Below are 18,816 nucleotides of genomic sequence, written 5' to 3'. Positions count from 1 at the left end.
CCCACCTCCCCACCCACCCATCAATTCTCGTCTGCGTTATCAATCATAAAAGTTTGTCGTACATGTAGTTGTCCCGAGAAGTTCGTACCTTTAGAGAAATGGTAAAACCCCGGTCAGGGGATTCCCCTAAATCTTGTGTGCCTACTGTACTATGTGTACAATAGTATTATATATACGTAGAGAGCCGGTAGTTAAGGCGCATTACCGCGAGATGGCGATCACGTCGTTTTCCCGTTGAAAATAAATTCATTTGCTTGCTTAATTACCGACCGAGTAACGTTCGATCGTCGTGCCTCCTGCGGCCTTTATCGGAAACTAATGACTAACTTTTGAACGATCGGTCGCACCGTTTCGCTACACGTCTGTATATAATAACGTGCGCGTGCGCCTACGCTAGATGTTAGAGCTAGTGTGATACATATACTTACATATACCTAGTAATCGACACGTAAGCTTTAATCCCTGTTCCTGTACCGAGCTTTACGGAGTTTCGGAGAGCGTCGTTAGTGTCGCCATCGTCGCTCTCACGAAACTCCCGCCCATCGTCTTTGCTCCAATCCCGTATCCATCATATCCGCCCAAAGAAAAGGGTGCCTTATCTCGCGCGCAAACACGAATACGTAGTTTACATGAATATGTAATATACAATTATACATCCATATACTCAACCTCCTGACACTTTTTCACCCAGAACAAGAGACCCCGATGCAGAGGTCACTTACTACACTGTATTTTTGCGATGGTCTGCTGCATGCGAGCCCTGCCCGAGTATGACCTGTAAACTATTCTTTTTTTTATTATTATTATTTACCATCTTACTTCTCTTGTTATTGAATCGAACGATCGAGAACGTTTACGCGACGCGCTGCTGGATGATACAAAAAAAAAAGAAAAAAAGAAAGCTGTCATTGAGTATCCCGTTACGTTAGATGACTATGCGAGCTGAGATGTATAAAAAGAAAATTGACACAGTTAGAAGATCGTAGCGCGCGATCACATTACTCTTCAATTGTAAAAAAATGATCGATCCATCTCGACCAATCGGAGTACCGCGGCCACGCTCGGCGTTCTTCTACATCCATACTCGGGCAGTGGCGGAGGGCCGGTGTGACGCTTCTGTCGACGAATTGGCAACCCTGCTCGAGAGACTGACATTGCCTGGACGGGTCCTCTTTTCGTAGCTGGATGATCTACGAACCGAGGTGCAACGCCGGGACCAAGAGATTCTCGCCATGTCAGCCAAGATGAAGACACTCGAGGAACAGCATCAGGACTATCAGAGACATATTGCTGTACTTAAAGAGTCTCTCTGTGCCAAGGAGGAACACTATAATATGCTACAGGCTGACGTGAGTGATTCTTTCTCTTTTTAGGTTATATCAAGTCTGTACGTTGGTATTGTCCTCGGTTTTTCAAATTTTCGTGGTAAATTTTCGTCGAGATTAGTAAGCGTATCGATAGATGGCGCCACTGGTCTCATAGATGGCGGTGCAAGCGTCTTCCCGAAGTTTCGCTTAGCGAAATTTATATATCTTGCTTTTTTTTTCTCTTTATTTTTCGTCAACGATGGAAATCGTCGTTGACTCGTTTCGTCGACAGGTGGATGAAATGAGGCAAAGGCTCGAGGAGAAAAATCGACTGATCGAGAAGAAGACTCAAGCGCTCATGCAGGCGCAACAGGAACGACATCGTATGAACACGGAACTTACCGAACTGAAGGATCATATGGATATTAAGGATCGCAAGATAAACGTTCTGCAGCGTAAGGTGAGTCTCGTTTATATATTTGTTTTTTTTTTCTTTTTGCCAGAAATTCCTGTTTTCTCGTCCGTTTACTCGCGTTGATTGAAACGCGGTAAAAGTGAGTAAAGGTTATAAATTTAAAGGTGCTTTGACTTTGAATGTGTGACGAATATAAAAAATGCGTGCGTGCTATGCGTCACTCTCGACTCTCTTGTATCTTGTTTCCGATCTTCAGCGAAATTAGGTTAATTGTATGCTGTATTAATAATAACTATTATCATAATAATTTGTTATGCCTTTCGCTTAAGTTAATTATTATTATCGTCCATCGTACTTTTTAGTGTCTCCCATATATACCTTTATAAGTTTGTATATTATTCTACGCGTAATAATTTTTCTTTTATTTTTAGCCTAGTTATAATATTATTTTATTATTATATACTTAAGCACTGAATGAAAACGCATTGAATATTTTGTAAAATTTAAGTTAATTTTTGTAAATTTATTCTTAATTCTGTTTGTTTAAATTTTTGTTAATTTCAATATGATTTGTACATTTTTAATCAATAGAACGTATTCCCCGATACGAAAGAACGCATAGGTATTTCCAATTTTAATTTCTTCGTTCGGCAATCGTCCCCAAACAAAACGATCGTCGGCACAGAGAGGAACGTTTGTCATAGAGGGAGAGAAAAATTTTTGACAAAGCCATTGTCAATAGGTACGTAAAATTCTCGAGAGTACAATATAACGTAACGATTTTCTTTTTCTTATTAAATGCAATTTTTCGCTAATAACAGAGATTATTAGTTCTCCCGCGTATTTAATAACAGCATGCGACGTGGTTGAAGCACGCGATAAATAAAAATAATTGCGTGTAACTAAACCGAACCCCCGTATTTAACGAGGGGATATCGTTAATGCAACGAAAGGTCCCCAACCTCATCATGCAATATGATCCTTCGCAGATTGAAAGCCTCGAGGCCCTGCTCAAGGAGAAGGATAATCAAGCAGACATGGCACGGGCCCGTTTGACAGCTATGCAAGCTCACCACTGCAGTAGCGAGGGCGCCTTGAGCAGTCTGGAGGAAGCAATTGGTGACAAGGAAAAACAGATGGCGCAGTTACGAGAGCAACGAGATCGGGCCGAACAAGAGAAACAAGAGGAAAGAGAATTGCACGAGAGAGAACTAGCAGAGTACAAGATGAAGTTGCACGCTTTGGAATCGGAGGTTGGTTTGTTTTAAGCGTGTGTCGATTTTGATATGAAAGTTCTTGGGCCCGCCGAGAGATGGCGCCACCATCTGGTCCGTTAAAAATCCCACCAATCCAAGACTGGCTTTCAGGTGGAAAAACTTGGCGCGCGATTAGAACGTGCCCAAGCCGAAAAAGATCGTCTGGAGTCAAAGCTAGAGAGTTCGCAGTCCGAATTGGGAAAGAGTAAAGCTGAACTGGACAAGGCTGCGTCCGAAGTTGGCCGGAGTGGTGCTGACTGGGAAGCTGCCAAGCAACGACTCACCAGACTGGAACTGGAGAATGAGCGTCTTCGTCATGATCTTGAAAGGTCACAGACCACTTTCGGTCGTAGCACTCTCAATTCGTCCCAGGAAATGGACAGGGTCCAAGAACGTGCTGAGAAGGCTTCTGCTGAACTGAGAAGGGCACAGGCTGAGCTCAGAGTTACACAGGCTGACAACGAGAGGGCACGAGCCGAAGCTACGGCCCTTCAAGAAAAGGTAATTTTTCTTTTGACGTACTGTTGCTTTACTAAGATCTATAGATCGGATGGTCGATGATCAATGGCATATTTGAGACACCATCTCATTGCGGTATTCTTTGTTGACTATCGAAATGCCGTAGCTGAGCTCCCGCCGCAATTCGTCAATTGTTTCCACCCTATTCTTGTCTCCGCCTCCGTTTCACTCACTCCACCACTCATCGACCACGCTGTCCCTCTCGCCCCTTGCCGTACCAACCCCTTTTACTACGACTCCGCATTCTCACTCCTGGCATGACCTGGTTCTCGTGCATTGCACGACCTTGCCCGGATTTCACACCGATTTAGACCACGGATCGAGCGGACGTGATTCTACAGCGTACCATCCGCACGATCGCGTTATACGGCAGTTTTTAACAGTACTTAAAAAGGAAGTTGTTATTATTATAAAAATTTTTCGTTTCGTACAATTTTGAAATATTTATCAAGAAAATGGCACGTTGCGCAAACTACTATCAAACCGCTGCACGTCTTGCTGAGCAGGTATTACGTTCAATTAGTGTACGAGGAAAAGAAAAATGTTTAACGTCGCCGTCGAGTATTAGATTTAATATTTAGTAAAAATAATATAATAATTATTTAATATGCGAATCATTAATGTTATTTAATTAATTATTCACTTGTGTACATTGAATTGTGTTTTGAGTCTAAAGTATTTGTCTTTACCCAGGTCGAGAAGAGTCAGGGTGAAGTATATCGGCTGAAGGCAAGGCTGGAAAATGCTCAGGGTGAGCAGGAGAGTCTACGGGATGAATATGAACGGGCCCAGGCGTCGGTTGCTCGGTTGCACTGTGAACGGGATAAAGCCATAAACGAGCTCGAGAAGGCCCAAGAGGAACTCGAACGTACCCAGGCGACCCTTGGCAAGGCTCAGCTGCAGCAGGACAAAGTTCAGAATCTTCTGGATAAGACCCAGAGCGAGGTGGACAAACTACAGGAGAAGCTGGACAAGTCCCAGGCTGAAATCCGTAGGGTGAGTTACTCTTATTATAATGTGCACGTGACGAAGCGCTGATATATTGACAGTGAGAACGTTGAGTAATAATGTTGATACTTATGCGGTGAATTTAAAAAAATTTCAGATGCAATTGGAACGCGAAAAACAGAATTATGATTTCGATAATGTTCAAAGTCAACTGGATAAGGCCTTGGGACAGGCGGCCAGGATGCAGAAGGAACGTGAAACTATTCAGTTGGAAGTAGATCGTTTGCAGGATAAATATGAGAAGGCACAGGTAAGTGTGAAATGGACTTAATATTATGAAGATACAAATAGAAAAGAATTATTTATTAATTTTGTGGTTCTTATTCGATTAGGTTATCATGCAACGACTTCAGAAGGAAAGAGATAGTTTCCAAGAGGAAATGGAGAAGCTTCATGAGAGAATAGAGTTCGGACAGAATCAAATGGCTAAGTTGCAACGCGAGAAAGAAAATATGGCTTCGGAATTGGAACTTGTTAAGGAACGATGGGAGAAGGTCCATAATGCCCATCAAAAGCTTGCTGTAAGTTTCCAAAATTCTTCTTGACGTACAGTTGTGATTAAATGAAAAATACTTTTTTTTAGCTTGAACGTGACGATGCTCTTACGGAGATCGAAATCCTGAAGGACAAGTTAGAAAAGGCCCAGTACTCGATGAACAAAGCGCACGAGGAACGCGACAATGTGAAGAAGGAGTTCGAAAAGATGTTAGAAAAATATGATAGGTAAATAATATAAAAAAATTTCTTAATAGCGTTCAAAACAATTGTATAAACATTGACAAATGATATTTGTTGACAAAAGGGCTCAAAGCGAAGTGTACCGTCTCCAAAATCGAATCGAGGTAATGGAAGCGGATAAGGATCGTCTGAATTTGGAAGCAGAAAAGCAGCAAATGTTAGCATTGAAGGGTCGCGAGGAAGCACGTAAGGCCCAGGAGGAATTAGCCAGGGTCCAAGAGATGTATGACAGAGCAGCCTTACAGTTGGGTCGTACGAAAGAGCATGAGGAGAAATCCAAAGAGGAACTGGACCGGTTGACAGTCGATTTGGAGATGGTGCGTGAGCGTTACGAGAAGACGCAGATCGAGCTGCGCCGTTTACAAAACGAACGTGAGAAGTTAATAGCTGATAACGAGAGAGTGAGTTTTGAGTTAGAGCGTGCGCACTCTCAGCTAAACAAGGCCCAAGCAGCGACGGAGAAGACGCAGGAGGAATTGGCCAGGATGCAGCTGGAGTTAGAGAAGATGTACGAGAAACACGACAGACAGCAGGCCGAGGTGAGGAAGGCCCAGGCAGAGGCTGAGAGGCTCAGGGTGGAAGCTGAGAGTTCCAGGGAGGAGTGCGAGAGGTATGCCGCCAGGTTCGGAAAATATCAGGAGAGCCAGGAACGTCAGAAGGAGGAGCATGAGAGGGCGAAGATGGAGGTGGAGAGGTTGCGTGACCGACTGGACAAGGCTTTGGCTGAGCTGGACCGCGCTAGGAAGGCTGAGCAAGACGCGTCGAGGCTCCGGGCCGACCTGGAGCGTGCCGAGGGTGTACGAGGTAAATACCAGTTCGAGCAGGAAAAATGGCAAAGCGAGGGTAGTAGGCTCCAGCAGGAGGTGGAGAAGCTCAGGGAGCGGCTAGAGATTCGTGAGACTGAACTCAAGAGGATTCAGTCTAACGAAGAGCAGCTGGAGGCGAAGCTTCACGAATCGCAGCTGCAGCTGGAGAGAGCACGCGAGGAAGTGGCAAAGGCCACAGCTGTGCAGGAAAAGAACAGGGCGGAGATTGAACGAGCAAGAATTGAGACCGAGAAGATACGTGACCGGCACGACAAACTTAAAGCCAGATCTGAGGTTTTAGAAGCAGATAACGAGAAGCTTAGAGTAGAAATTGCACGACTGGAAAGGCTCATGCAGACTGAAGGTAAAACGAGGTCAGAAAGTGCCAGCATTGAAGTGGAGAGACTTCGTGCCAGTCTGGACAAAGCGATAATTGCTAGAGATCAGGTGGAGCTGGAAGCTGGTAGATTAGCTAAGGAGTTGGAGAAGTCACAGATTCTAATAACTAAACAGCAGGAGAATCATGAAGCGGGTAAACGAGAATTAGACAAGATGGCGGCTGAGCTTGCAAGACTTCACGAGGAACGAGACGCATTGAGACAGGAAATAAGAAGAGGGCAGAGCAACGAGGACGTCGCCAGAATTCAGCACGATCTTCAACTGGCACAGCGTGACCGTGACAAGATGGCCGCCATTTTGGAGAACCGGGAAAAGCATTCAGAGAAGATAGAGAAGCTGAAGGAGAAGTTAGAAGCTGAAGCTAAGCAGTTGCAAGTTGAACGTGATCAGGTTGTTATACAATTGGAAAAATCTCAGGACATGTTGATGAACTTCCAGCAGGAATTGAATGCTAGTGAAACCGAGCTCGAGAAACAACGAGAGGAAGTCCGTCGACTTCAGCAGTTGCAGCAGCAGCGTGCGCATGCACAAACGCCAGACAGAGCAGCGAAGGAAGCGCTGGATGCGCAGATGCGAGAAGTACATCGTCTCGCGCAGCAAGTGCAGACACTGACGCAGGCGCAAACAAAGGAACGTCAAAGGGCAGAACAAGCTGAGAAACGTGTCCAGGAGTTGCAGAAACAGCTTGCAGCTGCGCCGTCGGCCGGACAGACAGATGCGCAATTGGAGCAATGGCGGAAGCTTGTCGAAACGGAGAAACAGCGTGCGGACACCGCGGAGAGATCTGCCGCTAATTTGCAGATGCGCATCCAAACGACGGAGAGACAACTTCATGCACAGCAGCAGCAGATTCAGCAGATGCAGACGCAACTGCAACAACAGTCTCAGCAGCAACAGGGTCAACAACAGAACGGACAGGAAGCTGCCAGGCTACGAAAGGAACTTCAGGCAGCTCGTGATGAAGTCAAGCAGGCGGCTGTCGAACGGGAACGCTTCCAGGCGCAGCTTGAGATGCTGTGTCAGGAACTTGAGAAAAATCAGGTTAGGAGCCTGAACGACCGCCTGCCTGTCTGCCTGATCAGCCTGATTTCTGCGCCTCTCTACTGCGCATCACCATATACGCGCACTTGCGCATGCGCGATCAATTGCACTGCGATACCGTTCATGTTTTTATTACTATGTATTATTTCTTTTTGTCCTAAATAAGAACACCTGTCGTTACTTAATCTTTCGATTTATATTATTATAGAAGTCTTAAATACGGAAAGACGATCAATTAAAGTATTAAGTTATCTTTTTATATATTTTGTCATCGTCTTATTTTCTTTAATTTCTTATATCAGAGTCGAGATGCAACGTTACACACGGCATGCACATCGGTGCACATTACATATTCAACCATGCGTTATCTCAAGCGTTATATTTTTGATATATCATATGCGTTACTTTTATTTTATTACCATCATATTGTATATACGTATCTTTATATGTGTGCACTGTGTCAGTGATTATTATTATTGTTTTGCAATGTTTAGCACATACTTTATGTCGAATACGGCTTCATTCTGAAAATATATTTCGTAAGAGAATTATAAGCACCATAGCTTCAACTTTGTTGAAATTATATGATAAACGAAATGACCCTAACTCTTCCTTTCTGCAGGTGGATCTCCACGAGGCGAACAAGAAACTCCAAGCTGGCGCTACGAAAGCCGGCGCGGACGCTAGTCAGGATCGTAAACAGATTGAAGACCAGAGGAAGCAGGTAGAGGAGAGAGCAAGGGCCGTCGAGCAGAAGAGTAAGAGCGTAGAAGAGAAGGAGAGGGCGCTCCAGAATCTTGACCAGGAACTCAAAAAGCGTAAGGCAAAGATGGATCAACTGGAACAGCAACTTCAGCGGGTAAGAAGAGAGGAGGAATAATTCATAGACTCGCTTCCAAGCAAAAATATAATATAGCAGATCATATTCGTTTGCTAAAACATTATCTGGCTTTTAATTTAATACTTGTACCGTGTAAAGTTTCTTGTTTGGTTAAAAGAAACTTATTGAAATGTTGAGCCACACTAATTGTATTTATGTCTATTGCAGAGCGGTGGGTCGCCGGACAAACGGCTTGCGGAGATGCAAAAGGCCTTGGAGAAGGCAGAGAAGGACTTGGAAAAAGCAAAGGAGGACTCGGGAAGAAGTGCTGCCGAAACGGAGAGGCTACTTCATCTAGTGCAAATGTCACAGGAGGAGCAAAACACCAAAGAGAAACAAATCAGAGAACTCCAAGAGTAAGAAAACATTATTATTTTTGCCTTGACCCGTGAATTGTTCGACTAATTAAACAAATGCACTAAAATATACTTTCTTGTTAAATTTAGTGCACTAAAAGCCGCACAAGCCAAGTTGAAACAGGCCGCAACTGCACAACAACAAGAGGTCAGTAAAAAAAAAAAGAGATAAATAATAACGCTTGTAGAATATCAGAAGTAACAATGGCATTGATTATCAAATTACTTAAGTCGCAAGTAATCAAATTTTCTTAAAATTTTTCTCTACTAACCAAATATTTCTTATTTCCACGCTGTCCTGGATTCACACTGAACACACAAAAAAAAAAAACATGAAAAATTGTGTTTGTTTCTTTATTTCCATTTTTTTCATACTACTTTCTGCTCAACTTCATTCTTTTGATATGATAGGCGGGACCCGCCGGATTCCTAAAAAGCTTCTTCTAAGGTCGATTTTCGTTGGGGACGCCTTCTCCGTTCTTTTTAGTACAATTTGCATAAGCGATTTTACGATTAACGTTAAAGCTAACCCAATTAATTCGAAACGACAGACACACGTCAAATAATTATTTTACATAACGCTATACGACCATTGTTAACGTATTAATATTATAATAGCGACGATAATAACGATAACAATAATTGATTAACTGATTAATTAATTAATAGAGCTAACGGCAACAAAGTGAATGAGATATATATACGTGAGAAGGGAAAGAGGCTGACAAAGAAGCAGGAGAGTCGAGAAGGCGTTAGAAAAAAAAGAAATAATGGGCACGTGCGCAAAAGTGACAAAAAAGGAGATATTAAAGGTCAAAAAAAAGATAAATAACAAGAAGACAACAACAATAATAATAATAATGTTAAAAAATAATACGTATGTGTGTATATATACCATTTTCTCTCTCTCTCTCTCTCTCTCTCTATATATATATATATATATATATATATATACACACACAGATATATTGCATATATTTATGCGTACGGATATTAAGTGGAAACGATCGACGTCGTTGATGACGCGTCACCGAAAAAAAATCAGTTTTCACATTTATTCAGTGAAAAAAAAAACGTTTTTTTGGACATGAAAAGAATTCAAAAGAGAAACATGAAAAATTATAAAATGACCATTTACACGTAGAGTGCGCGACCAACGCCTCCTCTTTGGCATTTCTTGTGGGGTGTCTCTGTGTCTTTGCGTTTCTCTGCTTCTTCATCTTTCAGTATCTTGTTTTATTCCTCCCCTTGCCATGAATTACACTGACACACGCCTAGGTGCACGACACGAGGGAAACGGAAGTCAGGGATACGTCGAGGGACACCCAGGAGTCTTTACTCATGGAGATGGAAGCCAAGGACCGTAGAATTCTTGAACTCGAGCGGGAGAAAGGCGACCTGGAGAACTTCCTTAAGGATCATTCTGATACGGACAGCATACTGGAGCTAAAAACTGAACTGGATAGGAGAAACAACCGTGTCGAGGAACTTGAGGATATCATAGCCGAGTTCGAGGACTTCCTAAAGCACAATCCTGATGTGAAAGATTTGCGAGAGCTTAAAGGGGAACTAGATGACAAGGAGCGGGTCATTATTGAACTTGAAGCTTGGATACAGAAGAATGAAGACAGAGACTTTAGGATGAACAAGGCTAGAATCATAGAACTTGAACAGATGGTTATACACCTGGAGGAATATGTGAAGGAGCATAATGTTGATGTACTCAAACAGAAGCTTCAGGATCGCGAGGACAGGCTGGAACAGCTTCAGAGACGAGTAAGTTCACTGGAAAAGGATCTTCTTAGGCAGGAAGAGAAGGTGAAGCATCCTGATGGAAAACAGGATGAAGAAGGAAATAACCTGGAGGAGCAATGTCAAAATGATGACTCCGAAGGAACCTTGAGCTCTTCTAAGCAGGAAATTCAGGAGCGTGACAAGAAAATGCAGGAAATGGAGCACGCCATGTCTGAAAAGGACAACAGGATACGGGAATATGAGCAGGAGGTCTTGGAATGGCAAGAAAAACTCTCCAAAGTTCGAGAGAAGATGACTCACCTAGAAGAGGAACTTGCCGAATACGAGGATCAAGATATTGGTGTTCTGAAGGAAGAGATACGTGTCAGGGATGAAAGGGTGCTTCAGCTTGAGGATGAGATTGATTCTCTGGAGAGAGCTTTTGGTGAGCAAATGGGTCTGGAGCAGATTGAGGAACTTGTGAACGTTGTCAAGGACAAAGAGGAGCGTGAGAGGGAATTGGAGGTGACGCTTCGTGAAAAAAATGAAAGAATTGAGGAACTTACTGCTGCACTACGTGAAAGCGTTGTCATAGCTGGGGAGGGAGAACGTAGACTGAAGCTGGAAGAGAATCTCAAGAACAATGCTCTTGACAAAGTAAGTTCCTTTAAAATTTAATTCAGAAATATTATGTCAGATTAAAATTAGTGGAAGTGTTGAACAATTTCTTGGAACTATTAGAAATCTATACCATATGTTTTTATGAGAAGTAAATGTGTTCATTCACTAGGTTGCGAAGCTAGAGCAGAGGGTAGCCTCTTTGCAAACTGCATCAGCCCTAAAGTGTTCTACGTGTCGACCTCTATTGGCAAGACTGCAAAAATCTGAGAAAAAGTTACAACGGCTTATCGAGGAAAGAATTAGTCATCTTGAGGATCTACATCAGATGAAGTAGGTAGCCTTATCCATGGTGTAGAAGATATCTGTCAAATTTATTATCCCTGTTTCATTTTGTTTTTTTTTTCTAATAGTACAATTATAATAATGAGGCTATCCTTTGCAGGCATGAAGCCTTGGAAGCTGCTGTATCTGAAAAAGATGCCCACCTAGCGTTGCTAGAATTGTCTGGCATAAAAACTTCTGTACAAGCCGAACAAGCTGAGAGGCTCAGGATCGACAGAAGAAGGTTACTAGACAGACTTAAAGAGGAGGTAAGTACACTGGAGAAAATAAATAAAAAATTGGGAATTGAATTAGGACTAAAATCAAAAGATTTGACTTACTAGGATGAGAAAAACATTGAGTTGACAACAGAATCAAACCCATCAAGCCCAGAGACTGTACCGTCTCTTGCAAGAATCCTTCAACCGATAGATGATGAAGATTTTGAAGTTAAGGAAGTTGCACACAATACAGAGTCAGACAAGACAGTAACAACCAATGGAAACACAAGTGACCATGGGTACGTATCGGATTCTTATTGTTACTTTTACTCTCTTTTATTAAAAGAAGCTATTTCAATTTTTATTATGCCGCTCACCCAAGTTTCAATTTCCTGATTATAGTGAGGCACCAGAGAAGAGGACGCTGTCTGCACTACGCTCGGCAAACCACGACCAATAACAGCAAAGCAGATAAGTACCCGAGACCAGTACGGTATTACAGTAAAGCGTTCGTTTCCTCGATGTTGTCATGTGCACCACAGTCATAGATGAGCATCCAGAGCATAACCTAGAACGTAGAAAAAACAGTAAATCCAGATCGTCTTTCATTCCGCGACATCAAGCATCTGCCCAATCATCATATCTCTTCACAACTTCACTCTTCACAATTTGTTATCAGCCACCACTAGCATCACCACCACTACCACCACCATCATCATCATCATCGTCATCATCATCATCATTATTGTTATTATTATTATCATCATAATAATTACCAAACGACTATACAAAAAAAAAAAAAATATCACTATCACCTCAATCATAGCTATCGTGAAATCGCACGATCCCGCGACCACCGGGAGAGAGAGCAGTACGCGCATGCGCGTAAGCATCATTGGTATACGCACATGCGCAGAATGAGAACGACGCGCGCAGAATAAACAAAATCATAGGGGAATACCCTAATTCGGGAGAAATTGTACATACTCTACGAAACATGTATCGTAATAATTGGTTTTTGAGAACTTTAAACGGGTAAAGAAGTTCCAGGCACGATTTCGGCTTCAGTATAAAAACGCTTGTGTTTTGCAGTGAATTGCACAACAGCCGGATAATAATATTTACCGAAAAAGATGCAAAGTACAGTTTGAAATATAAAAATGACGTTCGCGAATTGTATACGACGCGAAGGAAGGTAAGCAGATTCGCAATGGAATGTAAATAGCACATGCCGGAAATAGCTGCTGATCAATGTAATCTGTAATAACTAATAGGCACGATTGAACCGCAGTCGGATTATTCTCGTGATTAATAATTTAGCCCAAATATAATACAGTAATTACGTGTCAAGGAGAACCAAAAGAAAAATGAAAGCAAAACGAAAAAAGTCATAATTACCAAAGAGACTAATTAGTGGACGAGATCGTTTCCTCGACGTCGATACTAGGCACCAAAGATATCATCCACTGTATGTATGTATTCACTGTTTTCTTTGTCGATGTCATTGTCGTTACTAAATTGCATTGTTGTGATACTTTTGAAAATGCGTTTTATGCAATTTTTATTTTCAAAAGTACAAAAACGACGTCGAACGAACGAATCTCTTGTCCCATCGAAATCTATCAGCGAATTACTCCATAGAAATGTCCTATCTAAATCAGCTGCAATCAGCGTGATGCCAATCAAAGTCGATCGCTTATATTAATCATCCACCGTCACTTTACAAAAATAGCTTCGTCTCTTACTAATTAGAATAAACCAATCACCGATCGATTACACGAAACATTACGGTATTTTTTTCCGATTATTCGCGTTAAGTCCGTCAGTTTCTTCATACCTGTCCTTAGGCGATTAATAATGACTAACCTATTGGGAGTAAATGTCTGTAGGGATAATAATGCGATAAAAAGAAACGTTAACTTAACAGTATAAACAGTGAGCGAAGTATGGGAGAGCAGAGAGACAAGTAGAAAAACGAGATGTGAAACGACGTAGAAACGTATTTTTTTGGATTTCTCATCACGGGTCCAAAAGGTTGTCAGTGTATTTATTAGCTCGTTAATCCTAAAACCAAAGAAACCAAAGATAAAATAATACAAAAAAAAATGCAAGGAAAATATATGAAATTTACAAATTGTAAGCAATACTCTCTGGTACGTAACAGCGCATTGATGCAATTGTAATTGAACAAAAAAAAAATTGTCCAAGGCTTGTGCGTGTTAAAAAAATAAGAAAAAAAAAACGAAAAAGTATAAGGAAACACGCGAGAAAGGAATTCCAAAAGTGTAGATGAAGAGTGATATAGAAAAATAATACAAAAATATGATACGTATTGATATGTATTAGCCTGAGATATATGATACGACGGAATTTAACGTGAAATTTGTAAAATGGCATTAATGTTATAGACTGCTCTATTAAGATTACAAAGAGGAAAAGAAGGCGGTAGTGAAGATATTGATATCATTTTGCGCGTGGACTTTTTACTTTTTCTTGCTTACGTCATTGTTCTACTCACCTCATTTTTTAATTAACGATGACAATAAAACAACCGTTAGCGCGAATTCGCGAGCAGGGATTCACGGCGTCGTAACGAGAATTAGACGATCAATGAGAATCGTGACGTAATTGCGTCTGGGTTCGCGAAAAAATTTAGCATCGTGCAAAACAATGGAGGAGTAAACGAAAAATCAAAGGATAATAGGGCCCGGGAGGTTGTAAGATAAGATGTTATTATCACGCATATTTAACCTTACTTTAAACGCGTAATGATTTTCTTCGTTACACTTTAATCATTTGTCTCCATTGTGTTCATGTAAATAACGTTACTGACGATAACGATTATTTTTTTATTAATAACGTACATCTTATACCACAAACTTTGAGAAGCTTCGTTAATTTGAAGCCGGGCCGTACGAGGTGAACGTTAGTTCCTATCCGGTGGCGCTAGTGGTACTCACAGTTTTCGCAAGCGTCCGCCAGATGTCTATGGAAGCGAATGAGATTAAATCGTGTTAGTCAATCGTGTAATAACGGGAGGAAAAGAAAATTATAACGAATGACGTAACTCGTCGGATCCGCGCATAATGGAAATATACAAAATGACGCGTAAATTTGATTCATCGTCGCTGTGCCGTCTGCGTATATTATATTATTAAAAAAATTAAAGATAAACGGCACCGCGACCAAAACTCGCGACTTAGGTTAATTATAGTTAGCGTTTTAGCCACCACACATCATATCAAGCCTATATTATCGTGTTACGTTATAGCTAAGCAGAATGTGAATTATCGTCGTTGAAGTGAATTTATTGTTAATCAGAGGTGACTGTTTCTTCGTCGAGAGCACGTGTTCCCTGCATCTTTTTGACGATGCTCTGTAGCCCGTTAGTAAGATGAAAAGGAGGTGGAAAAAAAAAGTAACATTTAAAATTACGTCTGTGTGTGTAAGAGTGTTACGTTACGTTTGTAAATCGGCGAATGGAACCAAAGATAGAAAAAAAAAACAAATATGCCGAATTATAAGAGGCTTCAGGCTACGTGCGGTATCGTAAAGAGTACAGACTAGTACGTATATATATCTATGAAAAAAAAAGTAGTATGGAAACGAATTTCTTGTTGACACATATAGATGAATGACTACTTGTAATTATCATATTCTAGCTGATTCCAAGTTGTAAGGTGCACCCGTGTTATAGAAAAGAGAAAAGAGGTTATGGCTCGCGTTGACGTTGACATTTTTCCTAACGTACCTAAAACTATAATTAAATATATATATATATATATATATATATATACACACATATTATATATTTACGATACTGCAATTTCTTTGAGGTACAATTATCCTTCTTTCTATAGTCCTATATGTATATATTTCTTTTATATAAGTTATCTCTTCTTTCGTCTCATTCGTCGCCGCGACGCGAGCGCTGTGTTAATTACAATGTAATTCTAATGGACGCGCGAGCACGCTGAGAGACTGTCTTCATTATTTTTTGACTTGACTGTTTAGCGTTTACGATGCGATGTTTTTTATGTGAATATTTAAAATGGCAATCGCGCACAGCTTCACCTGTTAGATCCTCGGTACTTGTCGACAATACAGACCCAAGCTGCTAAATGAGTTCGCGTCTCTTCCAAATCCTCTTGAAAAGGAAGAATTTTAAATTTCCCGCTCTTACTCAACGGTCGTCGTAACGGCACAATACAGTAGCGACATCTTGCGGTTAACCACGAAGGTACTCATGTCTGATAAACGGTACCGAGTATTTTATTGGCTGTTGCGATCGCTTGAAAAACGTGGCTCCGCTCTTAACTCCACCCTTAACCCCTTCCCACAATTAAACCATTGGAACATAATCGAATTCCTAACCTATAAACTCATTACGAACATCTCCTTTCACTCTTTTTCGATATTTGCACATGTCACGGCCACTCCATACCCCACACTTTTTTATTCTGCATTTCTACGTGTTATCGCTAAATATGCCATAAGTATTCAAAGGTACGTACATTTAACATTTACCGTAAAACGGAAAGATTCGACGAGTTTAAGAAGATATATTAAAAAAGAAAAAAATAATTACGCAATACGACTTTGACTCGCGTGTATATATACCTAAAAAAGTATTCGCCTATTTCTACGATATTTGAAGTTAGCGCCCACGGTCACGTGACCACGAAGAGAGGAAGGCCGATGATGAAAACTCTACGAGATGGAGTCAGATATTAGAAAGCAAAGACATAATGGAAAGAGTGCTCTAGAAGTAAGCCAGTTACGAAGTAAACTAAAGACAAAAATTTAAGGTACGTTTAAAAAAAAATGAATGAACGGTACCAAAAATCGATTGCGTGTAGCGTAAGACGGAGGAAAGCGTTTATAAGGAAGTAAACATTGTTGCAACTGCCATGCTGTGTGCCATTATATTAAACGAGCGACGTTTATCCTAAAAATTGAAACAAAAATATAAAAATTGAAAAAAAAAAGCGTGAGCGAGGGGAATGTAATACAAGGCGAGGAGTAAATTAATCGCGTACGTAATAACGCAATGCGAAAACTGATAGAGGGAGTGATAAACCAAATTGAGCCACGATGGGATTTAATCGTTGAGAAACAACGTTTATCTTACTTTTCGTCTGTCCGAAACTTCTAATAGAATACTGTTAAGCCAGCGAGGAGTGTACCTCGCCGACGCGCGCACGCGCATGCGCATTCAGCTGTTTGTTCGCGGCCATATTTAATGCCTATTCGCATCCTGTCGATTATATCATATCCACATAGGAACGTTGAGTCGCGTGCGCACGTCGCGATGTCAATTTGTTGAAGGACGAAGATCATGTGTATATCTTATTAATACCTAGTTATCATGTAAGTGATACGAGTGCGTCTCATTCCTCGTTAAAATATGTATATACGTACATGTCGCGCACGCGCAGTCGTGCACCCAATTATGTATATTGGAGCCACTGGTGAGAATCTGCGATTTTATATAGTTCCGAAAGTGGCCACGCGAGGGCAGCCCAAGCCGAAATGTTTGAAAACTCGCTACGGTCGGATTATTCACTTTGTCTTCGCTGTGACTGGATTACTGATGTCACGACATATTCTTCTTACAATTTTTTTCCCCGTGTCATTTATTATGCCAATTCCTGGCGACTTTTTTTCTTTTTTCAAATTTATTTCGGTCGTAGTATAGATTTCTTATTGCATGCAAGCTTCGGCGAACTTTCGGGACCGTATCCTGTCTGCGAATTGAGAGACTCTTTCCGTAGAAATATAGTCCAAATTAGTTGAACAGTCCGACGGTGTGAAGTATTTAAACGAAACACAAAAAAAAAAGAAAATAAACGATTAATTAAATTAATAAATTGATCCATCATAGTTTCAAGCACAATAAGGACTAGTAGGGCCAGGCACAATAAAATTCGGCCGACACGTTGTAGGATGCGATTCTGTTAGTGCGACAAGTCATATAAGTACCTATATAGCGAGGATAATGAATAAACATATATTGTCTATTGTCAAAAAAAAAAAAAAGAAAGAAAAACGGTCTATTCATTGTTCGCTTAATAAAACCCGCTATTTATCCCGAGATTTTGTATTTATCTTGTTATTTACATCCTTTTCCTATGGCTCTATCCCGAATGAGGTACTGGACGGTATCTTCTCACGTCATAACAGTCTTAATGGAATGAGACATGATGATTTTGTCTTTGGAAATATGCTGTTGGCATATTTCTGTTTATAAGACCCCCGAAGGATGAAGGAGATAGTTACAGCCTAAGACTGGTCTGACCTACTCCCACGGGCATTGGTCTAATCAACTTCTAAATTTTTGGCAGAACTAATGATCATTAAACCTTTTTAACTAAGATGTTCGAAACCACAAACTATTTGTCCGCCCAATCAGGTAAGTTTATAATGCACACAAATTATTGGAATTTAAACATTTTTTTATCCTGTATAGATGGCAGTACTCGCTGAGGAGTTCCCAAAAGGTGTGACAGATGTATAAAGACCTAACAAGACTCGGAGCTCTCATTCTTCCCAGTGCCGGTCTCCTATACTTGTCTATAGGATTTCTGTGTGCTATTCAATTCTTCTTTTTTGTTTTTCTATTTTCTCTTCTCCTTTCATTATACCTCATTTCATTAATTCTTCTTTGTCCTTCTATTCTTACTTACTTTTCTTTCCTATCTCTTTACTACTCGCTTTCTTTCATTCTTTCCTTATATTCTTCTTTATTTGCTTCCTCACGTTGCATTAGAACTCTCTTTTGGCATTTTCATCCAACAATTTCATCTCGGCACATATCCTGTTGCAGCGTTTACAAACCAGCTCAGCCACAGAGAAGAGTAGGGAGATGCACAACGTTACTGTTTTAGGCGATATGAAACTCATGGCGCTAAATAGTAATGGCGAGTCTGGAAGTAGGATTTTGTGATCTTCGCCTCAGTCGATAAAGCATCGTAGCCGTGCTAAACGTGAACACGAACACGTAGCAAAGTAACCCTTAGAACGAGAACGGGAACTATAGAAATTCTAGAGGACTACTGAAAAAGCCTATTGTTGAAACATTTTTAAGACATTTTTAAGAAAGTGCGGTGCCAACTTAACACCCGAGTAGCACTTCAGTTTTTACAAAATATTATTGGATCTTGATTTACTTTCAAAGTTTATTCAAAATATAAA

At 40.9% G+C, this 18,816-nt stretch overlaps 1 protein-coding gene across 7 annotated transcripts in view; it reads left to right on the top strand.

Annotated features, from left to right (window-relative positions):
- LOC107267029 (trichohyalin) overlaps positions 1-17,718 on the top strand; it is a 44,605-nt gene extending 26,887 nt beyond the window's left edge. For 4 of the 7 annotated variants that reach the window (XM_025084230.1, XM_025084231.1, XM_025084233.1 and 1 more), the window contains 17 exons: positions 1,182-1,349; positions 1,600-1,767; positions 2,712-2,975; positions 3,090-3,479; positions 4,191-4,493; positions 4,603-4,755; positions 4,838-5,026; positions 5,089-5,228; positions 5,308-7,489; positions 8,112-8,348; positions 8,538-8,725; positions 8,816-8,873; positions 10,004-11,116; positions 11,250-11,410; positions 11,523-11,670; positions 11,746-11,921; positions 12,025-17,718. In XM_025084230.1, coding sequence (XP_024939998.1) covers positions 1,182-1,349; positions 1,600-1,767; positions 2,712-2,975; positions 3,090-3,479; positions 4,191-4,493; positions 4,603-4,755; positions 4,838-5,026; positions 5,089-5,228; positions 5,308-7,489; positions 8,112-8,348; positions 8,538-8,725; positions 8,816-8,873; positions 10,004-11,116; positions 11,250-11,410; positions 11,523-11,670; positions 11,746-11,921; positions 12,025-12,082 — 6,096 coding nt within the window. In that variant the 3' untranslated portion in view covers positions 12,083-17,718. Of the gene's footprint in view, positions 1-1,181; positions 1,350-1,599; positions 1,768-2,711; positions 2,976-3,089; positions 3,480-4,190; positions 4,494-4,602; positions 4,756-4,837; positions 5,027-5,088; positions 5,229-5,307; positions 7,490-8,111; positions 8,349-8,537; positions 8,726-8,815; positions 8,874-9,136; positions 9,602-10,003; positions 11,117-11,249; positions 11,411-11,522; positions 11,671-11,745; positions 11,922-12,024 lie in introns of those variants that run through there. The other 3 variants (XM_015738227.2, XM_015738226.2, XM_025084234.1) reach the window with 2 other exon arrangements.
- Positions 17,719-18,816: the final 1,098 nt, after the last annotated feature.

This window comes from Cephus cinctus, unplaced genomic scaffold (genome assembly GCF_000341935.2).
Source record: "Cephus cinctus unplaced genomic scaffold, Ccin1 Ccin1_scaffold0331, whole genome shotgun sequence".
Taxonomy (NCBI): domain Eukaryota; kingdom Metazoa; phylum Arthropoda; class Insecta; order Hymenoptera; family Cephidae; genus Cephus; species Cephus cinctus.
Note: the sequence above shows the minus strand (reverse complement) of the source record. Positions and strands in the feature narration are given on the sequence as shown.